The following is a 19,306-nucleotide window of genomic DNA, read 5'->3' as shown; positions in this document are numbered from 1 at the left end:
TAATATCAGCTTCTCTCCCTGGAAAGTGGGGAGGTGATTTTGTTGGAACCAATTGCCTCTTTAAAAAAAAAAAAAAGCGGCCATATTAAATGCGATCTTGCATCTGATGTAGCATGTAGTTTGTACACATGAATAGTGGGGGTGAGAGAAGGGCAAAATAGACAAGTCTAAGGGGAGTTCAGGAAGGCTTTGTAGAAGGTAGATTTGATAGTTTTCTCTGGGACAGAACATGAAGGCCAGTAAGGGGACACTAGGGAGGTGATAAAGGCCTTCTGTTCTGACAGCAAATTATAATAAGTCTAGCGGCAGCTTGAAAATGTAAGTCATTCAGGGCACAATCCTATGCATGTTTAGACAGAGAAAAGGCCTACAACTCCCAGCATTGCCCCAACTGGGCATATTTAGACAGCTGTGCTGGCTGGGGAATGCTAGGAATAATGGGACTTTTTCTGTCTAAACATTTTTCAGCATAGGATTGCACCCGTATTATGGCATAGCTTTCAGAGTCCACTTTATCTGATGCATGAAGCCTTAGGCTCAGGTGGCAGGCACGTATATCCATGGGTGCAGAGAGGGAAATGTAAACAGTGAGGTCTGAGAGAAATGCAATGCAAAACATACAGTCTGTGGCTATTGTATTAAAGTTTAAAGCTACAATCCTATACACACTTACCTGGGAACAAATGCCATTGATCTCAGTGGGGCTTTCTTCTGAGCAGACATGTGCAGGATTGTGCCATGTATGCATGCAAAAGAAGCACAGCATTTATAAGCTTTAACATAATTGTCACAGACTATATTTTTTGCATTTCATTTCTATCTGACCTCAGTGTTTACATGTTCATATCTTTGTGCCAAATGATTATAATACTTCATGCACCTGATGAAGTGGATTCTAGCCCTTGAAAGCTTGTCCCATAATTAATGTGTTAGGCTTTAAGGTGGCACAAGACTTTTTTTTCTGCAACAGACTAACATGGCTACCTGTGGAAATTATTTAGGGTGCAATCCTATGCGTGTTTAGACATTCCCCATGGCTGGCTGGGGAATGCTGGGAGTTGTGGGACTTTTTCTGGTTAAACATGCATAGGATTGCACCCTTAGTGTGATATTTCAACAAGCCCTAATGAGGAGCTAAAAGCACAGTAGATATGTAGTAAATAATTTTCTTTTGTTATAACCTCTTTGTTTTGTCTTATGTTTTTTATACTATTGTTGTTATTAATAAAGTCCCAATAGTGTGCTTTACACAGTGCCATAAGCAAAAGACATGTCCCTGCCCCAAGGAGTTTACAATCTACAGTTTTTACAGTAGGGCGACAACAGGAGGAAGAGACTCAGGTAACAGAAGATAGATGTACACAAATGCGTACGCATTCCAGATACTTAAATTAAATTTCAGTTTAGAGTGAAGAGTAAGCCAAAGGTTTCAAATAAAGAGTAGGATTTGAGGAGAGATTTGAAGGGGGAGAGAGAGAGGTGGCACCTTAAGTGTGATCTGGGAAGACATTCCAGGCAATAAGGAAGTATGGGCCAAGTTGTTAAAGTGAGCAAGAGACCTTTGGGAGGCTGAGGCTGGTATTGCTGGAGGGGTAAAGATCACGGGAAGGAACCTATCAGGACATAAGGACAGAAAGGTGTGGTGAGGGAAGCCTGAGCGTGTGTGTGCTTTTAAGTGTTATGATGCAATATTTGCATTTATAAGTACTTTTTGGAATAAAGTGTCATCACCATGCTGATGATATCCAGCTTTATTTCTCTCTATCATCTGAGTCAGGAAAGGCTGTGCAGGCCCTAGAGCAGTGCCTGGATGCAGGGGTGGGCTGGTTGAGGGCCAATAAACTGAGGCTGAATCCTGACAAGATGGAGTCACTGCAGTTGGAGGTTCCCTTGTCTGGGAATTAGGGAAGTTTCCTGTTCCGGATGTGGTTGCACGCCTTCTGAAGGCGCATATATGTCACTTGTGGGGTGCTCCTGGATCCACACAAGTAGCCTCCATCGTGAGAAGTGCCTTTTTCCAACTTCAGTTGGTACGCCAGCTACAACTGATCCTGGACAGGGATAGTTTGGCTGCAGGGATCCATGTGCTGGTAGCTTCAAGGCTGGACTGTTGCAATGTGCTTTATGCCTGTGAGGTTGCCCAGGAAGCAAAATGCCATGGCTAGGCTGCTGAGTGGAACAGCCTACCAGGAACTTATTATACCAGTTCCGAAGAAATCTCACTGGCTGCCAATAAGTTACCGAGCCAAGTTCAAGGTAAAGCGTTGCACAACTTAGGACCTGGATACGTACCTGCCTGGATATTAAGAATGAGTGGGGACACCCTATTGACAGTGCCGCCTTTGCCTGGAGTTCGATATGCAGCAACCCAAGAACCCATTCTTGATACAGGTACCCTTATTGTGGAATCCCCACCCCCCATATATGGTTGCCACCGAGTCTTAGCCCTACAAATCCCATTGCAGAGTTGCCATTGATTGTGCACATCTTTTAGAGAGTGAACATTTTCTTATGCGTCCTATTCCAGATTCACCTGCTGGCATGGACCTCAGCCATTGTCAGGAGCAGTCGGAGCATACAGGTACAGTGTCATGAAGCCTCTTCCTATCCCCCACCCTTAAATTATTTCCCTGCCTGGTACCCTGGAGGTTACTCTTACTGGCCACGGAATCCAGATGAGTGGCTAAGTAGAACCTTGATCCAGGATGCCTAAAATTTAAGCTGGATACTTATATGAAATATTTTCTTTCAGTGCACAGGGTTGATGACTAAAAATTTGTAGGTTTCTAATTATTTGATGCTGGTGCCCAGGTGTTTGAACTATATTTCTAAAGCAGTGCATTTGGTTTGAAACCCAAACAGCAAGGCTCGCAACTCAGCTGTGTGGCCTTTGTCACGTTCTTGCTCAGCCACATTTTCCCGTATCGGTAAAATGGAAATATTGAGAGCATCCTTTCTTCCAGCAAATGACCTAAAAACCTTAAAACTCATAAAAAGTGCTGCCTAAATTATTAATCATCATCATCATTTAATCAGGTCATCTTTTTTTAAAAAAAAAAAAAACCTTTCCAGATGTTCAAGAAATTTTGACTGACAGCAATTCTCACACCCCCCATGAAGTGGAAAACATGGACAGCAGTGAAGATGCAAAAGAATATCATTTGACTAATGGAGGAGGGAGAGAAGGTAAAGTGGAAACTGTGTAATTAAAGCTAATAATTTTGGTAAAACAACATATGCCACCAAGAGCTGCCGCTTTTAATTGAGTTAATTAAACTGTCTAATAACTTAAAGACCTTCCACATGATTTTACAAAGTGCCTTTGACTTAATCAGGCACCATTTTAGAAGAGGTATTCCCCTTCTCTCTTTCTATTTCCCCTTCTAAACCGGCACCTGCTGTTTCCTTTCCCCTCCCTGCCGCTTGGGTGACGGAGGGGAAAGGCTGCAGTGAGGCTCAGAGTTCTCTTACATGCAGCGGCATTGGAGGAGTTGACTGGGCAAGGGAAAAGGACAATTCACCTTTAGCTGACTATGATCACTTTAATCAGGTGACAGCTGTAATGCTATTCCTGTTTCTTGCTCAGAAGGAAATCCATCTGATATGAGGCTTTGCCAAAATATCTGTCAGGGGAAGCCTTTTCTGCAGCACCTCTGGTGCTCAGAAGACTTGGGAGTACATAACATATGGAACCGCTGTGTTGATGGCTGTTGGGTTTGAGCCCTGATTGGCTGGAGACTGACCAAGGGAGAGCACTATGCCCTGGAGATGAGACTAGACAGCTGTGACATTTGAATTCAGCCCTGGCAAATTTTTATAGGGTCAAGACAAGATGTAGGATTAAAAAAAAAAAGCTTCTTCATCTGTGGTGTGAGCCTGACTTACCAACTTTCCTCACATGCTATTAAAGCGCCCTGAAGGCTGGGTGATGGCGAATAACCTCCTCTGGACCCTGACTTGCCTAACATGGATTTCTGTCCAGTTTTCAAATAGCAACTGTTGGGAAAGGGGGCTGAGGAGCAGGGGGGCAGTAATGTTATGGCACTGTTGAGTAAAGCAACACACAGAAAGGGAAACGGGGGAAAGGCTGCCCTACCATTGGGCAAGATGAGGAAACTGCCTCAAGCCACATAGAGGACCAGGGTTGGCAAAGCAGCAGATAGAAGGATCTGGCCCATGGGGCTTAATTCAGCTTGCCCTGCAGAGCTTCCATTCATTTCTATGACACTTGTGAAGGAGACCTCTTCAGTGGGTTGTGCTCCTTGGGCATCTCTACACCAGCCTAAAATCCTGCATTTAAAACAGGGCTTCCTGCTTCTGTTTTAAATGCAGGATCACAACGACTTCCTCTTTCATCCGCTTCCTTTCCCCCTCCCCTGTCCCCCTCCTTCTCTCCCTATCTGAGTCTTTCATTGATCTCGCTCCTCTTCTTGCCACTTTTCCTCTTTTCACGGAGGGAACTCAAGCGGAACACAACGAGGTAATTTGATGATAGCTCATGATCTGCGATCTAATGGGGGGGGGGAGTGCACATCAGCCACCATCTTCTCAGCACAGCCTGTTAGCAATTCCTTGGGGCCAACCAAACCCTTTCTTGTACCAACAGATGTTAGTCTTGATATGTTACCTTTATCTCTCTTGTATCTGTGGAGTTAGCAGGACAGTAACTGTCTACACCAAGAGAACAGATAAGCAACTAAGGCGATAATGAGGAAGGCCATGAACTTCCCCTTTGTATCCCCCATTGCAATTGCTGTGAATGACATTACTGTAAGGCTTAAACTTAAACCCCAAATGTACTGGTCTTGTTTCTCAGAAGATGCCGTCAAGAGTAAGGACTAATCCATATGTTTAATATGTTTTAGCACACACATTTTACTGTGTACAGAAGTGGTCTACTCTCACATGAGCAGTGTAAGCTTGAGGAAGGTACATGCAAAAGTCACCAGTGGTTACTTTTGTGCAAAAGGATTGCCACATCTGAACTCACGGTGATCATGCAGTAGCCATTGGTCTTTGCTTTCTGCAGGCAAGGAAAGTTCCTGACTGCCACTGGAAAATTTCCCCTCCCCCTATCAAAGTATTTTAAAGCCACACAAAGAAGAAACTCCCTCACTCTTCTGTGTGGCATATCCCATTTTCAGGCTTGTATTCCCAGCTGCCACTGCAACTCCTCCTCCCCCAGTCCAAGCCTGCCTTGGAAGTCCAACAGTCCAGCTTTCCTTCTTATCTGTGCCTAGGCCTTCTGGCCGCTCTTACAAACCAGTTCTCACGTTCCACACTTTCAGGAGGGAAGTTAAAAGGGGCTTTCTTTGGTTCATTTCCCCATCATTGTTCCTAGGCTCCCCAGCTCACCGACTTTCACTGCCTTCCTTCTAGCACCCTTTAGCAATTAGCAGATAAGATGTAGCAAAAAGGGAGATCACTTTTAGCCCCGGCACTGCCCACTGCTGACATGCAGACCCTGGCAGATTAATCTTCAGGGAATGCAGCCCTCGATAGGAAAAAGTCCCCCCCGGCCCACCCTCTCCAGCATATCAGTGTGAGATTTTGGTCCTTCCTCCCTGGAACAAAATGAACCTCACAGCTCCTTGCCTCATTTTCAACAAGATCATGGTGAGTTCCGAAGCAGCAGTCTTCTTATACAGAAGTGTCAGCAGGAACCTTGTGTGAGAACCTTCCCCATACTTGCGTTCCTCATGTGAGTAGAGCTTGTCGGTGCTCTGCTGGTGAGTAAGTGAGCATCTTGTATAAAGTGACAGAACCGTTGTCTGTTGCCCACCTGTCAATAAAGGAAAGAGGTGCAGCTCTAGGGTTTTGTGTACTCTACCCACGCAGACAAGAGACGTATAATGGCATCTTGCCCTTGGACAAGAAACCAGCTTCTTCTTCCAACAATACCGCACCACTCGCTTCCCAAGCACTGAGGGGATTTAGGGATCGTGCCAGGGCTTGGCTCAGTGGCTTCCTCAAACATCTCTTGGTCCCACATGGGGCTTCACGCGTGGCTTTGAGAGAAGCGGGGTCACGTGATACAGGAGGCTTGTGCTTTTCAAGGTTCCAGACTAAATGGGGCAGGGGCGGCATGCAGTGGGGTCTGGCAGCACAACGCCACCAAGTCCAGAAGCTGTGAGCTGTGGTAAAGAGAGACGAGAAGGGCCAAATTGTATGTATTGATTCAAACCAGACAACTCCAGCTGTAGGTTTCTGATGATGTTTTGAACACCTACCTTGTCAGCTACTTTGCCATCCTGGACCCTGTGTGCACAAAATGGGAGAAGGTTTCTAATTGAACGGTCTAAACGTTGGGCCTTTAAACTGGTGTGGTGATGGTGGCACTTCATGAGTGCAGAAGAGGAGCAAGCAAAAGGGTGAGCAAGGTGGGGGAATGTTAGTGGGACAAAATTGGGGAGGTGAGGGGCATATCCAGCAACCTCAGCAAGTACATTTCTGCAAAGCTTCACTTAGCAGGGGATTTCATAAAGGATTAAAAAAACAAAACAAAAAAACACTGTGGAACGTGAACTGTATTGGCACGGCCTTCCTTTGATTGTGGTTTCTGATTTGAAACTCGCAGTCAGGGCTCTACGTTCTCTCTGTTTTGTTTTGTTTTGTTTTAGAAATCATAATTCTGCACCAGGGAAATCAAAATACACAAGTTATTGTTTCTTTGCACGGTCCCTATTAATTTACAAAGTAATGGGAGCTCCACAAAAGGCAGTTTCCTGTTCCTAAGGAGCTTACAGTCTCGCTTTTGACAGTGGGGGAGGTGAGAGAGCGGGGAGGAGAGGAAGAGATAACAAGCCAACATATTTATTTAATCTTACACAGTGCTTGCTTGTATGTGAAGACTGAACTTGGGGGCCTTACACAATTCAAAGAGGTAAACTTCTGAGGCTGCCTCATATTGGTCCATCTAGCCCAGTGTTGTCTGTTTTGACTGACATCGGCTTTCCAAGGTCTCTGGCAGAGGTCTTTCCCAGCTCTGTAGCCTGACATTTTCATAATAGAGATGCAGGAGATGGAAACTGGGACCTTATGCAGCAAAGCATGCACCCTGCCACTGAGCTATGGGTCCTCCCATGTGTCCCGCCACAGTCTTTATTAGAGATCCTTAGCCCTTCCATCTAGAACTATGGGCAGAAGCCAACTGGGTGCTTAGACACACACCCCAATTCCTTTCCACAAGTGGTGAGTCCTGCCGACTGCACTGCATAAGCGGGATCCACCTCTTATGCAAGAAAGACTTAGTGTTTTGAAGGGGAAGCCCCAAGAGAGCAGAAACCCTTGTTTCTGAAAGGAGGCAGGTTGGTGGGGCTTCCTCCTGTGAGCTCCTCCAACCTGCCTCCTTTCAGAAATGAGCATTTCTGCTTGTTGGGGGTTGCCCCAGAAGCGCTAAATCATCATTGTTCAAGCAATGCCCTCTAATTCCCAGCATTCCTTGGCTGGGAGTAATAATGTTTTACACAGGCTTCTGCAGTGCTTTTCAAGCTGCATTTTGGGATTCCTCATAAGCTCATCAAGTATTTTGGTAGATAAACATCTCTGAAAGACAGCTTGCCCATCATCTTCTCTTCAGTCTTCTCTTACGAAGCATCCAGGTGCATTCTTGTATTCATTTGGAGTTCTCATGTGGGGCAGCAACGAGTCCCAATGGGCCTAGAACGCAACCTGAGAGAGTGACCTAGAACTCCCCAGAAATCCTCTGCGACATTCAGGGATTTAAGAACACTCATCCGGAATGAAGGGTGAAAGTCTGAAAATCACCACTGTAGTATTTAGTTACACTTTCTCAGAAAGAATTGCTTCAGGTATCTTTTTACCTTCTACAATGGAGGCACAAGCTCCCAGTATTTAAAAATCTTTTCTTAATACATTCCCCTGATCGGGTTTGCTTGTTTATTATTTTGCTTCCTGAGAGTGTTCTTTCTTTTTTTTTTTCTTGGAGGCAAACTAATTGGCAATAAGCATTCATGCTAGATAAGGAATTCAGAAACTTTCGTTGCTGTTTTTAATATGTGAAATTTCCACCAGGTGTTCACCGTCTGTTTGGGTTCATTGAGGCATCACCCTAGAAATGAGTTACTTAAATGAAAAATGAGACAAGATCAAAAAGTAATCCCTCTGCACCATTGTTTCTGTGGACTGGGAGAGGAACCACAAACAGAGAGGCGTGAGTCACACCTTATCACAACAGTATAGGAACCACATCCCTGCCGTTTCTTCCCACACTGCTCCAGTAATGGCTGTGTGTCAGAACTATGTGGGTGGGATGAATGACATGGTTCTGAAATATAGACATTAATGTGGAGAGGTGTGGGAAGAAACCATGGGAGCATGTCTTCTACCCTCTTGGAAATTAGTGAATCAGCCCTGAAAGTGTGTCTACAAGTTACCACCTCATGTGAAAATTAGCCACTTGTAAGTTAGGCTAGTATCTCTAAGTATTATAGATACTTACAGGTTATGAAAAAGCATATGTACATTAGAGGCTTAAAGTGGCTCAACTATAATTCCTCACCCAGAGAACCTTGGAAACAATAATTCTATGAGGGCTAGGGCTCTCTAGCAAAGAAATATCCTATAATTCCCAGGATTCTTTGATGAGGAGAACCATAACCGTTAAACAGGTATAAAACTGCTGTAACTGTGTAGTGAAGATACACTCCCACAGTAAGCAGCTGATGGTACATTGACACTTTCCTCTCCATGCCACTGCCATGCTGTTTGCCCCTTTTTTACATTTGTGGCATGATGAGTAGCACCGCCAACTTTTGATTTCAAACCATTTTGGCTCCCTGAGCAGGATCAGGGAGGGTGTCTGGTTAGGTAAGCAAACACAGATATTTGACCAGCTGTTGGCTTGGCCTGCTCCTTCATTTGTGCCCGTGGCGACGAACACACGTTTCTTGGATCACATGCTGTGAAATGGTGATGGCAACCTCTTTGTGTCCCTTATAAAGGCCGATCCTTTACAGTAGTGGTGATTTGGTGATGTAACGCGCATACGTAAGAATTCAGGCATATGCAGTAATCTAAGAATTAAACAGGAAACTGATAAACTGAAGCACCGTAGTGTGCATGGATGCTGTGATTGCATATACAAGTACAATTTTTTTTTAAATGGGGGAAATCACATCCATTTCTTTACAGTTCTAGCTTTGTCATCAGCCACTCTAGCAACTGGTGACAAACCAATGGGGTCTGTAAGTAATCGGACCAGTGGGTAACCTTGATGGTGAGGGTGAGAGTTCCCACATGAGAAGCTGCTACCCTTCAGCAGTTCGCTGTGAGCAACCCCTACGCAGCTCCTTGTCATTTCAGTTAACTCTGACTGTACCACAAAGTGGTTCCACTTGAGGCAGCATATTCCAGAGGGGCATCGTTTTCTTCCCTCCAGTGTAATGGCATAGGGCTGGTTCACACGTGCATGTTTATCTTTTGGTGTCTACAGCATCAAGCGGTGAATTGGATGTGTGAGTGAGCCATTGCAGATCTAGTCCCGCCAATGGAATTTCATATTGCCACATGTCACCTCAGCCACACCACTTTTCAGCATAGCCAGCTCACACATAAAGTAATCAAAGCTTGGTAACTTTGGCAGGCACATCACTTCATTTCTGTTCACAGTTACTGCTGCTGAAAAGCCTTGTGTGTGAAGTGATGTGAGCAGACAGAACTTTCCTACCTGTGACAGCCTAATCACACATACAGCTCAATGTTGCAGTTGTCAACTACTGAAATATATTTTTTTGCTTCAAATATAAAAAATGGAAAAGCCTGGCCTTGACCCTGAAGTTTGAAGAAGCCGGGATTATGTGACTGAGCAATATGACAATGGAACCAATACGACAATGGAACCACTTACCTAGGGAGGCGGTGGGCTCTCCCACACTGGAGGCATTCAAGATGAGGCTGGATGTCAGGGATGCTCTGACCTGGATTCCTGCAGTGAGCAGGGGGTTGGACTTGAGGGTCTTATAGGCCTCTTCCAACCCTACTACTCCATGATTCTATGACTGCCTGCATTGAGTCAGTCAAGACACTGAGTGTGGCTAGGAAGGTCCTAGCAGAGGGTGAACAATGGCTTTTTCCTGGCAGTCTTTTGAGAAGTTGGAAAGCTGTCCGGTGATAGCGCCTTATGCTTATTTTCTGTATCCCTAATGCAGGGGTGTTAAAGCTGAGGCCCACAGGCCAAATCTAAGTCACCTGGGATCTTCCTGTGGCTGTCCAGGGTTGCCCAGAAGGCCATACCCTCTTTCCCCTCCGACTGCTGACCATTTGGCAGTTTGGCAGTTTTCTAGCCTTTGCATGTCCCCCCCACCCCCACAAAACTAAAAGGCTGAAATGCCTCTCCTAAGGCTTAGTTGCTGGCAGTAAGCGCTTTAAGCCAGGAACACAGGAAACAACCTTATACCGAGTCAGACCATTATTCCATCTAGCCCCGTATTGTCAATACCAACTGGCAGCGTTGGCTCTCCATGAGGCAAGCGTCTTTCCTAGTTCTACCAGAGATGCTGGGGATTGAACCTAGGACTTTCTGCATGCAAAGCAGGTGCTGTACCACTGAGCTATGGCCCCTCTGCTAAACTATGCTGGTATTTGGCCTCACCCTTTTCCCCTTCACCATTGGAATGCAATCCCTGAATGCTTCTCTGAAATTGAATTGGTCTCTCAGTCTGAAAGAGGTTCACCATCAATACCCTAATGCTATGACAAGACACCGTGATCAAACAGACTAACACATTTACGCATAGAACTAAAATGTCTTTGTGAAATTTCCACACCATTCAGTGCAAATGTAAAACTATGTTAGTTCAGAATGATTCCAGTGTGAAGTTATCAAGCCCCCCTTCAACCTGCACAATCTTCAAATCCACCCCCAACCCCCAGCACTTGCCCCACTCTTTCCCTGACATCCTCATCTTCCCCAGCCAGCTCTGCAAACAAGCACCCCTTATAGAGAATGCTAGAGCCCCACCTCCCACCAAGGATTCAGGGTTTAGGTCTCTCCCAGGGTCCTAGCATCCCTACTTCCTCCTCTCTTTGGGCATCAGTGGCCTCCAGTCCTACTTGCCAGTCACTAGCTAGCCCATATTTAAAATGGCTTTTTTCTGCTTTCTAGACCACATACATAGTATTCACATATGAATAGCACAAAAGAGACTCAAAGGTGCTTTTTATTAGTGTCATGTGAATACACCCTAAAGTTTTTGTTAGGCCTGAATCAGTTGTTAATCCACTTCTGCCTACCTGCAATGTTGTTCCTAATTTGTTATATCTATATATAGATTGTTTTCTTTGGGGCTTTCGCTGTTCCAAACTCCTAAAACTAATTAGCTGCTGTCAAAACACTGTTAAGCCATTTAGGCATGCTCACTTTTTAAAATTGGGTAGTTAGGAAATGGTGTCAGACAAATGAAGTTACTATATATATGCCGTATATATATATGGAGGGGGGACCCATCTGGCTAGCTGAACATCTGCAAGGATGAGGTTTCTTTTATCTCTGAATTGTTCTAGTAAATCAGACATGACATTAACCCATCACATTATGATGATTAAATTTCTTTGTTATCTAGATGGCTTTATGCATCCTTAATTTTATTATTTTTTTAATGTCACACGTGCAGAGAGTTCTGCAGCTATGAAGCTATGTAATTTGTAAACTTAAGACTGCAGTCTGCTGAACCACGTGGGCAAGATAAGCTTCTTTCCATATGAGTGCACAAGCCAACATAAGCAGACATGGAGGGCTGTTGTTGTTTGCGAAAGGGAACGACAGATTGTCTGGGTGTAGTGTAATTTCTCTGTGCAAAGTTCTTCCATGAGGAAAGTTGCTACTCCATACATTCTGGATTGTGGCCGGAGTATTTAAACGGTGTGAGTCCTGCATACCTCCAGAGATTGCCTTCTCCCTTATGATCTGCCATGATGAGCTGATTTGCACTCACGTAAAACACATAGAGAACATCATCCAATGAACATGATTTCAATAGGGTCAGGAAAAGAAAAGGAAACTATGCTGCAGGGCATAATTAACCTGTGAAATGTCTTGCCATAGGAAGTTGTGATGGCTACTGGCCTAGATAACTGTAAAAGGAGAGGATAAGCACACGGAGGAGAGTGGTTTTTCTTTTCAGAATCCCTCAAATTTGAATTTCAAAAGCAAAATTTGATTGTCTTTGAAATTCAAAGGTTCAGATTCTAGCATTTTGCCCATTTTAAAATGTGTGTGAAATTTCATCTTGGCTCTAGTGCTGCAGAATTGTCCTCCTCCCCCACATTATATTCACCTTTTTGTGAAGCCCATTTTTGTGGAATGAATTAAATCAGATCTTTTCCCTCCTTTGGTGTATGCACTGCTTTCATGTGCCACTCCAGCCCAGGAATGCTCATCTGGTTTAGTCAAGAACAGTGTTTTATTTCCACTTGTGAAGGAGGCTGAGCACTCTTCTTCTTTTATATTGGAAAGAATATCTAGCCAGCTATAAACAAGGGGGGAGGGGAGGCCTTTTATCTTCTTAGCAGCAAATTTTCCATGGAAGTTGGGAGGGTGACAAGCAGATACAGTTTATGATTTCTGTCCTCTCCATCTTTCTCTGCCTGTCGGTGAAGGAGTTTTCAGAATTCTCAACAACCATAGCTGTTGTGTGGTGAGTGTAACATGTAGCCAGGCTTTAAGGGAAAGCCTTCCAGATCAAACGTTGCTGTTCGCAGACAGACTTGAGCCCCAGCATGACTTCTTCTTTCTCTTCCTCCTCCAGAACTTAAGCAGGGCTATTCCCTTTATTCACAGCCCCCCTCTAGTCCACTAAGTGAGTATGGCTTACCTATCATACTATTGCTTGTGATCAAACTGCTCTTTTCTCCCAGCTTCTGCTTTCTGCCACTTTTACATGTCGGTCAGCACGTGTTTTCCGCTGAGCTTTTTTTAAAGCACCTACGTGCAAACTGAAAATCGTTCAAGCTTTTGCTTGGGGGAATCTTCAACAGCTGGAGCATGGTGGAGGCTTCAGTCAGGAAGACTCAAGTGCATCCTTTCAGTTCCTTATCAAAAGTTATCAATGGCAGAGATGCATTATGCAAAGGAAGGCGGCATGGAAGAAAGGCAAAAAGCAGGTATTTTTCCCTGGAGGAGTCTTAAAACAACTTGCAATAAGAATCATACATCTGCACTGGGGTCCCTGGGCAACATCCCGAAATAGGAGAGTAGCATAGTTTCATGCTTCCAGTTCTCCTAGCAGTAAAAGGTTCCAGTAAAAGGCAGCCTTTAAAACTGTCAGTTTTCTTGTGAGAATAGAGTACTGAAGACTTGTGGCATGATTTGTAATGTGTTTATTTGGTATCTACAAGTTCAGCATTGGAAAGCAGGCAAGCACCCAGTTTACAGACTAGCACTAGAAAGTCTATAAAGTAGCGTCAGTTTCCTAAAAGCTACAGCTCCTCTTTGGAGTCCTCTTTGCCCCTGCGAGGTTCTTTCTTGCCAGCCAGCTGCAAGAACTCAGACTTCTTTCTTCTTCACTGGTTACTTCCAACTGCCAAAACGCACCTCCTTCAGCTCCACCCAAGTACGTGTGGTGGATTCAGTGTTCCTCAAGCAGGCATCTTCTGTTAGCAAACTATACTATACAACAGCCTTGAGGGAATGTCATTGTGCATATCCAGTGAGGATGCTTGAAATAGTAGAACAGAGATTCACAAACAGTCTTGAGGTGTTTTAGAATGCTGAAGTTAGTACATTTTTATCCAATTTTCCGAAAGCATGTTATAGAGACTCAACACGTATTACAACAAATATTGCAGCAAGATGCAAACGAGGCAAACAAAACTCTATGTGCCTTATTAGTGCATTTTTTCCTTTCTTTCTATGTGGTGCTTCAGAGACCTACCCACCCACCCACGAGATTAAAATTGCAGTCTTGAAATTTCATCCGACTGTTTTATGGCTTATCAGTTTCGCACAAATCCCACTGCTGTTACTAAATGTTTCAGGACAATTGCAGTGATGGATGCATCTTACTCCAGATGCTTCCAAAACAGTTCCAGGTGACAGTCAACCCTAGGATACCCAGCTCTTAAGGGGAAGCCACCATTTGAGCCAATGTTCAGTCTTAGGACCTAGTTTGCCAGGAGATTTGCTCTGTAATATGTGGTTCTGACCCCTTCATGGATCACTGCCTTGTTGTGGCGAAGGGGCTTGCGTAACTCAGTGAAGCCATAAGCTATGCCGTGCAGGGCCACCCAAGACGGACAGGTCATGGCAGAGAGTTCTGACAAAATGTGGTCCACTGGAGAAGGAAATGGCAACCCACTCCAGTATTCTTGCCAAGAAAACCCCATGGAACGTATCATGCTGAGCGCCGAAGAATTGATGCTTTCGAACTGTGGTGCTGGAGAAGACTCTTACGAGTTCCCTGGACTGCAAGGAGGTCAAATCAGTCCATCCTAAAGGAAATCAACCCTGAGTGCTCATTGGAAGGACAGATAATGAAGCTGAAGCTCCAATATTTTGGCCACCTAATGCGAAGAGAAAACTCCCTGGAAAAGACCCTGATGCTGGGAAAGACTGAAGGCAAAAGGAGAAGGGGACGGCAGAGGATGAGATGGCTAGATAGCATCACGGATGCAATGAATATGAACTTGAGCATGCTCCGGGAGAGAGCGCAGGACAGGAAGGCCTGGCGTGCTATGGTCCATGGGGTCACGAAGAGTCGGACACGACTGAACGACTGAACAACACAATGTGGTTCTGAAGAATGCTTCTGAAGATGTGCAGAATGCATCCCTTTCACTAGAATAAGTACAACTACACACTGCTTGGGCTGGAGACAGACACTAGTTTTGAGGAAAGTTGAAAGTAGTGATGGGAAGCACCCCTTAGCTCAGTTCAGAATCATCTCTGCATTTACTCATCTGACCCCAAAAGGCAATATGCACCAATCCACTGGCAGTCCACATAACAGACCGGGGGAAATCATGGGAGATCCTAAGTGCACCTCATCCAAAGGAAAGGCACATTAAACCCCATGAAGTCACCTGAGCTACAGCCCAAATGAATAGTTGCAAATATTTGAAAATTGCCAAAATGTACAATTTCCAATACAGTAGATAAATGAGAAATTTCAAATTTGAATTGACATTTTTAATATAATTTTTGTCTCCAGATTTGGCTGAAGAACTTGTTGGCAGCTCTTGTTTTCTGATTTTGGTTTCAAATATGAAATCTCATAAGATGCTAGCTTGCTGCTCTGGGAGTTTTAAGCCTGAAGAGCAGGGTAAAAAAAATTCTAACATAATACATAAATACATACAAGACTATATACAATTGCACATTATCTATCAAATGCTATCAGAGTACTAAATACCATTTCATGTTAACTACCTAATACAATAAATATTAAATACTGTTGCCTCTTAGCTATCAAATATCCATGGCCAAACGTCAAATATCACCAGATGTCAAAATAAGATGCCAGAAGTTCTGTGAATATATATCCACCCATTCAGAACACCTGGCAAATATTCACAATCAAAATGCACTGAAGAGACTCTTGAGGAACATTTTGGAGAGCGAATTCTGACGCGCTAAACTGAGTAGCACATAAGACCTCCCGAGTCATGCATACGGCTTCTCTGGTAGAACAATCCAAAACAGCATTTGCCTTTGACTCATCACTCACGTTGCTGACTCATATATAGACTGAGATTTGTTTATAATCCCTTGATCCTTTTCTATGCTTTTGTCCCTACAGATTTCCCCCTATTTTGTATTGATTTTATCTAGTTTTTTCCTACCCCATGATGATGATGATGTCTCAGGGTTACTAATAGTACAGCTGGTACGGTGAGGTGACTAAGCCCAAACAAAATGTGACATTAAATGCATTCTTGCATTTAACGTGACTGTTTTCAAAGCACAGTACCGGTGCAGGGAGGGCCAATCAGCAGTGGGACTGTGGCAAGTGAGGACAGGGAGCTCAATCCCCGCCCCGCCCCGCCCCGCCCCACGGCCCCACTGAAATAACTCCCTCCCCCTAGCTTTTATTTGCCGCAGAATGCTGGCTGACTGTTGGTGGGTGGGGGAAAAATGGAAAAGCAGTGGGGAAGCAGGATGGAATGGGGTGCCTAGAAACCTGGGGCCTGTTTCCACGAGTGGTTTACTCTGAACTGGCTGCGTGTGGAGGTCATTGGGGATACATGACGTTGTGGCCATCCAGCAGCCGCTCCGGAGCTTATCGCAGAAAAACCGGATTTCCTGAGATGGCTTAAAGTCTGATTCTTTTCCTTAAGTCAGGTTCTCTTCAGTATAGTTGCTGTGTGTCCCAACCCTCTCATTGACCTCGGGGATACTGGCCCTGCCCAGGGGTGTGCCTTTCACCGGGACCCCGGTCAAGGGGTGTTTCCTGTGTGTTTCCCGTCCCTGCACAAACCAGTTAGTGTCTCCTCAGAAATAACTCCCACTGTGCTGAATGAGGCTTGCCCTCTGAATGCCCACAGAACTTACAGAGATCCTCCTCAATTGACACGGCACATTTTAAAGCCCAATTCCCTACGTGCGGTAAAGCGCGACCTCAAGGCTCTGATTCACCTTTGGTTTATTGCCTTAGGAAGAAACTACTTCCACCCTTTGTTACAGTGATCCTGCAGGTTAAAATGGGGGCTGGTTTCCATCTTTGTGTTTACTGCTCTCTTTCCCAGCACAAGCATAAGTGTGTCTACTCGGAAGTAACTCCCATTGTGCTCAGTGAGGCTTGCTCCTGAAATGCAGGTGCTTCTGGACTTTCAGGGGAAAGGAGAAATGGGAGAGGGGGAAACCTCTCTTATTGGTTGAGCAGCCCCTGCCAGTCGGAGGACGTTCACCCCCCCCCCCCGAAGTATGTTCTGTGAAGTGATTTTTACTGGTGCGGAGCACTTGGTCGTGGAGCCCTGCATGGACCAAAGCGCAGCAAAGCTGATTCCTCTTTAAAAATCCAGTACTCCTCCATTAGCTTTTCCTTCCGTTGTCATGGAAACGTGGCCCTGAAGAACTACACACAGCAATATTCTGTTGCAGTTCCCTCTTGTATGAACTATAACTTTTCAGAGGCTTACATCCATCATTACAGAGAGGGCATGTGAAACTTTGCGCTGGGAAAAAAAACCCATCTAAATTCTATTCCTAGAGTAGTCAAATTCAAGCAGCGACAGGAGCCTGCAGTTTCAAGTAGAGAAGCAAAGGGCTGCGTTATATTTTCCCTACTGCCATTTTCCCAGTCAAAAATGGGACTGGGAACCCCCTCCTCTGGATTGCTTTTCCCCCTTCAGGGTTCCAGATGCATGCTTATAAGGGGAAGCCTGCATGGGGAAGCAGCTTGAGGTGATTTTGAATAGCAAAATAGCTCAGGGAAAGAGTTGTGCACTCTACACACACACACACACACACACACAACCACCACCACCATTGGTCCTCTGCTCAAAATCGTAACCTCTTAAGACTATTTTTCATTTATAAAAATCTGCCAGGACTTCATTACACATATTGTGTAGAACAGAGTTTACCCCATAGCTGGATTCTGTTGACTTTTTGTGCTCCCCTGGAGTCACAACTGCACTGACTATAGAGCTGTCATGTTCTCTAACTAAACTGGTTTTGTAGGATTTGTTTTGCTTCAACCTGTATCCTGATTAAGCTAAAACGAGCCCCCGGAAACGTGGGCAACACTTGTCACAGTAGTAGTTTCCAGAGGGGTAGCGAAGTTGGTCTGTGTCAACCTAATCCATAGATGGTTGTTACATTTTGGTGTGACTGTTGCGGCTGCCTATTGGTTAGTGCCCATGACAAAGAACATACTTCCCCTCCCTTTAAAATTTCTCAAGCGTTTTGATACTGCATTTTTAAAGTTGACTTATAATTAATGTGTTTTTAGTACACAGAAAGATGGATGCATCTGTACCCATGTACTCTAATTAAACCAACCAAGACTCCATTAGTCCTAATTTCACAGTATCCTGTGGAGTGTGTACTCAGTAAGTTAGGTATATGTAACTAAACCCCAGTATAAATAGCCTCCCTCTGACCCCAGAGGCTGAATTGCATGGCTGTGGGTGGGTGCTTCAAAACCTTTTCCTGGTGTTTCTGATGCCACAAACAGATGGCTTTGGTAGCTTCTGGCCCTGCAGTGAGCTGAGTGTTATCTTGTTTTTGCAGCTGCTCAGAAATCCAGAACCCCTCTTTATCTCTGGTGTCCACAAATGAGGGTCCAGCATTGCATGGTGTAAAAAAGCAATCTGGATCAATCAGTGGGTGGAAGAAATATTAACATTACTCATCAGGGAAACAGTGGACTAATAATAAATAAATAAATAAAATACTCCCAACATCTATGACCTTATCTCGAAACCCTGGGTTGGATCCAGGTTTAGTCATATTTAAAGTAGACCTTCTGAAATCTAAGTATGACTAAACTTGGATCCCCATTTTTATGTTCCTCTGAGTATGACTAAACCTGGATCCCATTTTTTAAAAATGCCTGCAGCGGTAAGCCTCTCACATATCAGACTCCAAAGCCCAGTCAGGCCTATCTTGACTCCACGTCCCTATTTCTTTTCTCTGTCCTCTCTTCAGCTGTACCTCTCCTCTTTTTCTTCTTTTCCTTTTTTCTTTCTCTTTCTCTGTCTCCTCTCTTTTCTTATTACTGTGGGGAGCTGTGGATTAGGGAAAATTGAGTTGGAAGAGGGTGGGTTTCATTGGCCTACATTTCATTTCATTTCTACTGTAATTGTTTAAAATTTGTAATGGTTTAAATCCAAACTGTCCCCCCAAGCGTTTAAAAGGTATTGAAGAAGCAAAGAAGAAAACACAGAACATTTGGCCTTAGTTTAGGTGCTGTTAGTTATGGGGGGAAAGCACGACTGACTCCTTTCTATGGATTCTTGGCTTTTACCAGTCTCCTTATTTTTACAACATGTCTTCCCTCCCCCAGAAGATGGTTTGCTTAAAGTCAAAGGTGAATACACTGAAAAGGAGGATGGTGTTTTGAAATCTGAGGGAATGGAAGCCCAAGGAGAGCCTGAGATCCTTTATACTTGTCGTCGGGAGTACGGAGAATATGACAGCATTGAGCTAGAGAGGCATTCTGGGCCTTACGACCTCGTCCGGCCAGCTAGCGGAAAGCTGAATTGTGACATTTGTGGCCTGGGCTGTGTCAGCCTCAACGTTTTGATGGTTCACAAACGCAGCCATACTGGTAAGTGCTTTAGGCCATCCCAAAGCACGGTCTAACTGTTGAAAGCTTTTGATCTGAGGATGTTCCAGAAACAAGTG

The 19,306-nt window shown here is 44.5% G+C and overlaps 1 protein-coding gene across 1 annotated transcript in view; it reads left to right on the top strand.

Moving 5' to 3' along the window:
- The window catches only part of IKZF3 (IKAROS family zinc finger 3), a 68,497-nt gene that overhangs the window by 10,157 nt on the left and 39,034 nt on the right, over positions 1-19,306 (top strand). The window contains exons 2-4 of the mRNA XM_084804526.1: positions 2,528-2,581; positions 3,073-3,186; positions 18,966-19,229. Coding sequence (XP_084660652.1) covers positions 2,528-2,581; positions 3,073-3,186; positions 18,966-19,229 — 432 coding nt within the window. The remainder of the gene's footprint in view (positions 1-2,527; positions 2,582-3,072; positions 3,187-18,965; positions 19,230-19,306) is intronic.

Source organism: Heloderma suspectum, chromosome 6, assembly GCF_057233095.1.
Source record: "Heloderma suspectum isolate Gila_16-S chromosome 6, 16-S_ref, whole genome shotgun sequence".
Taxonomy (NCBI): domain Eukaryota; kingdom Metazoa; phylum Chordata; class Lepidosauria; order Squamata; family Helodermatidae; genus Heloderma; species Heloderma suspectum.
This window is presented reverse-complemented; position numbering and strand designations above follow the sequence as displayed.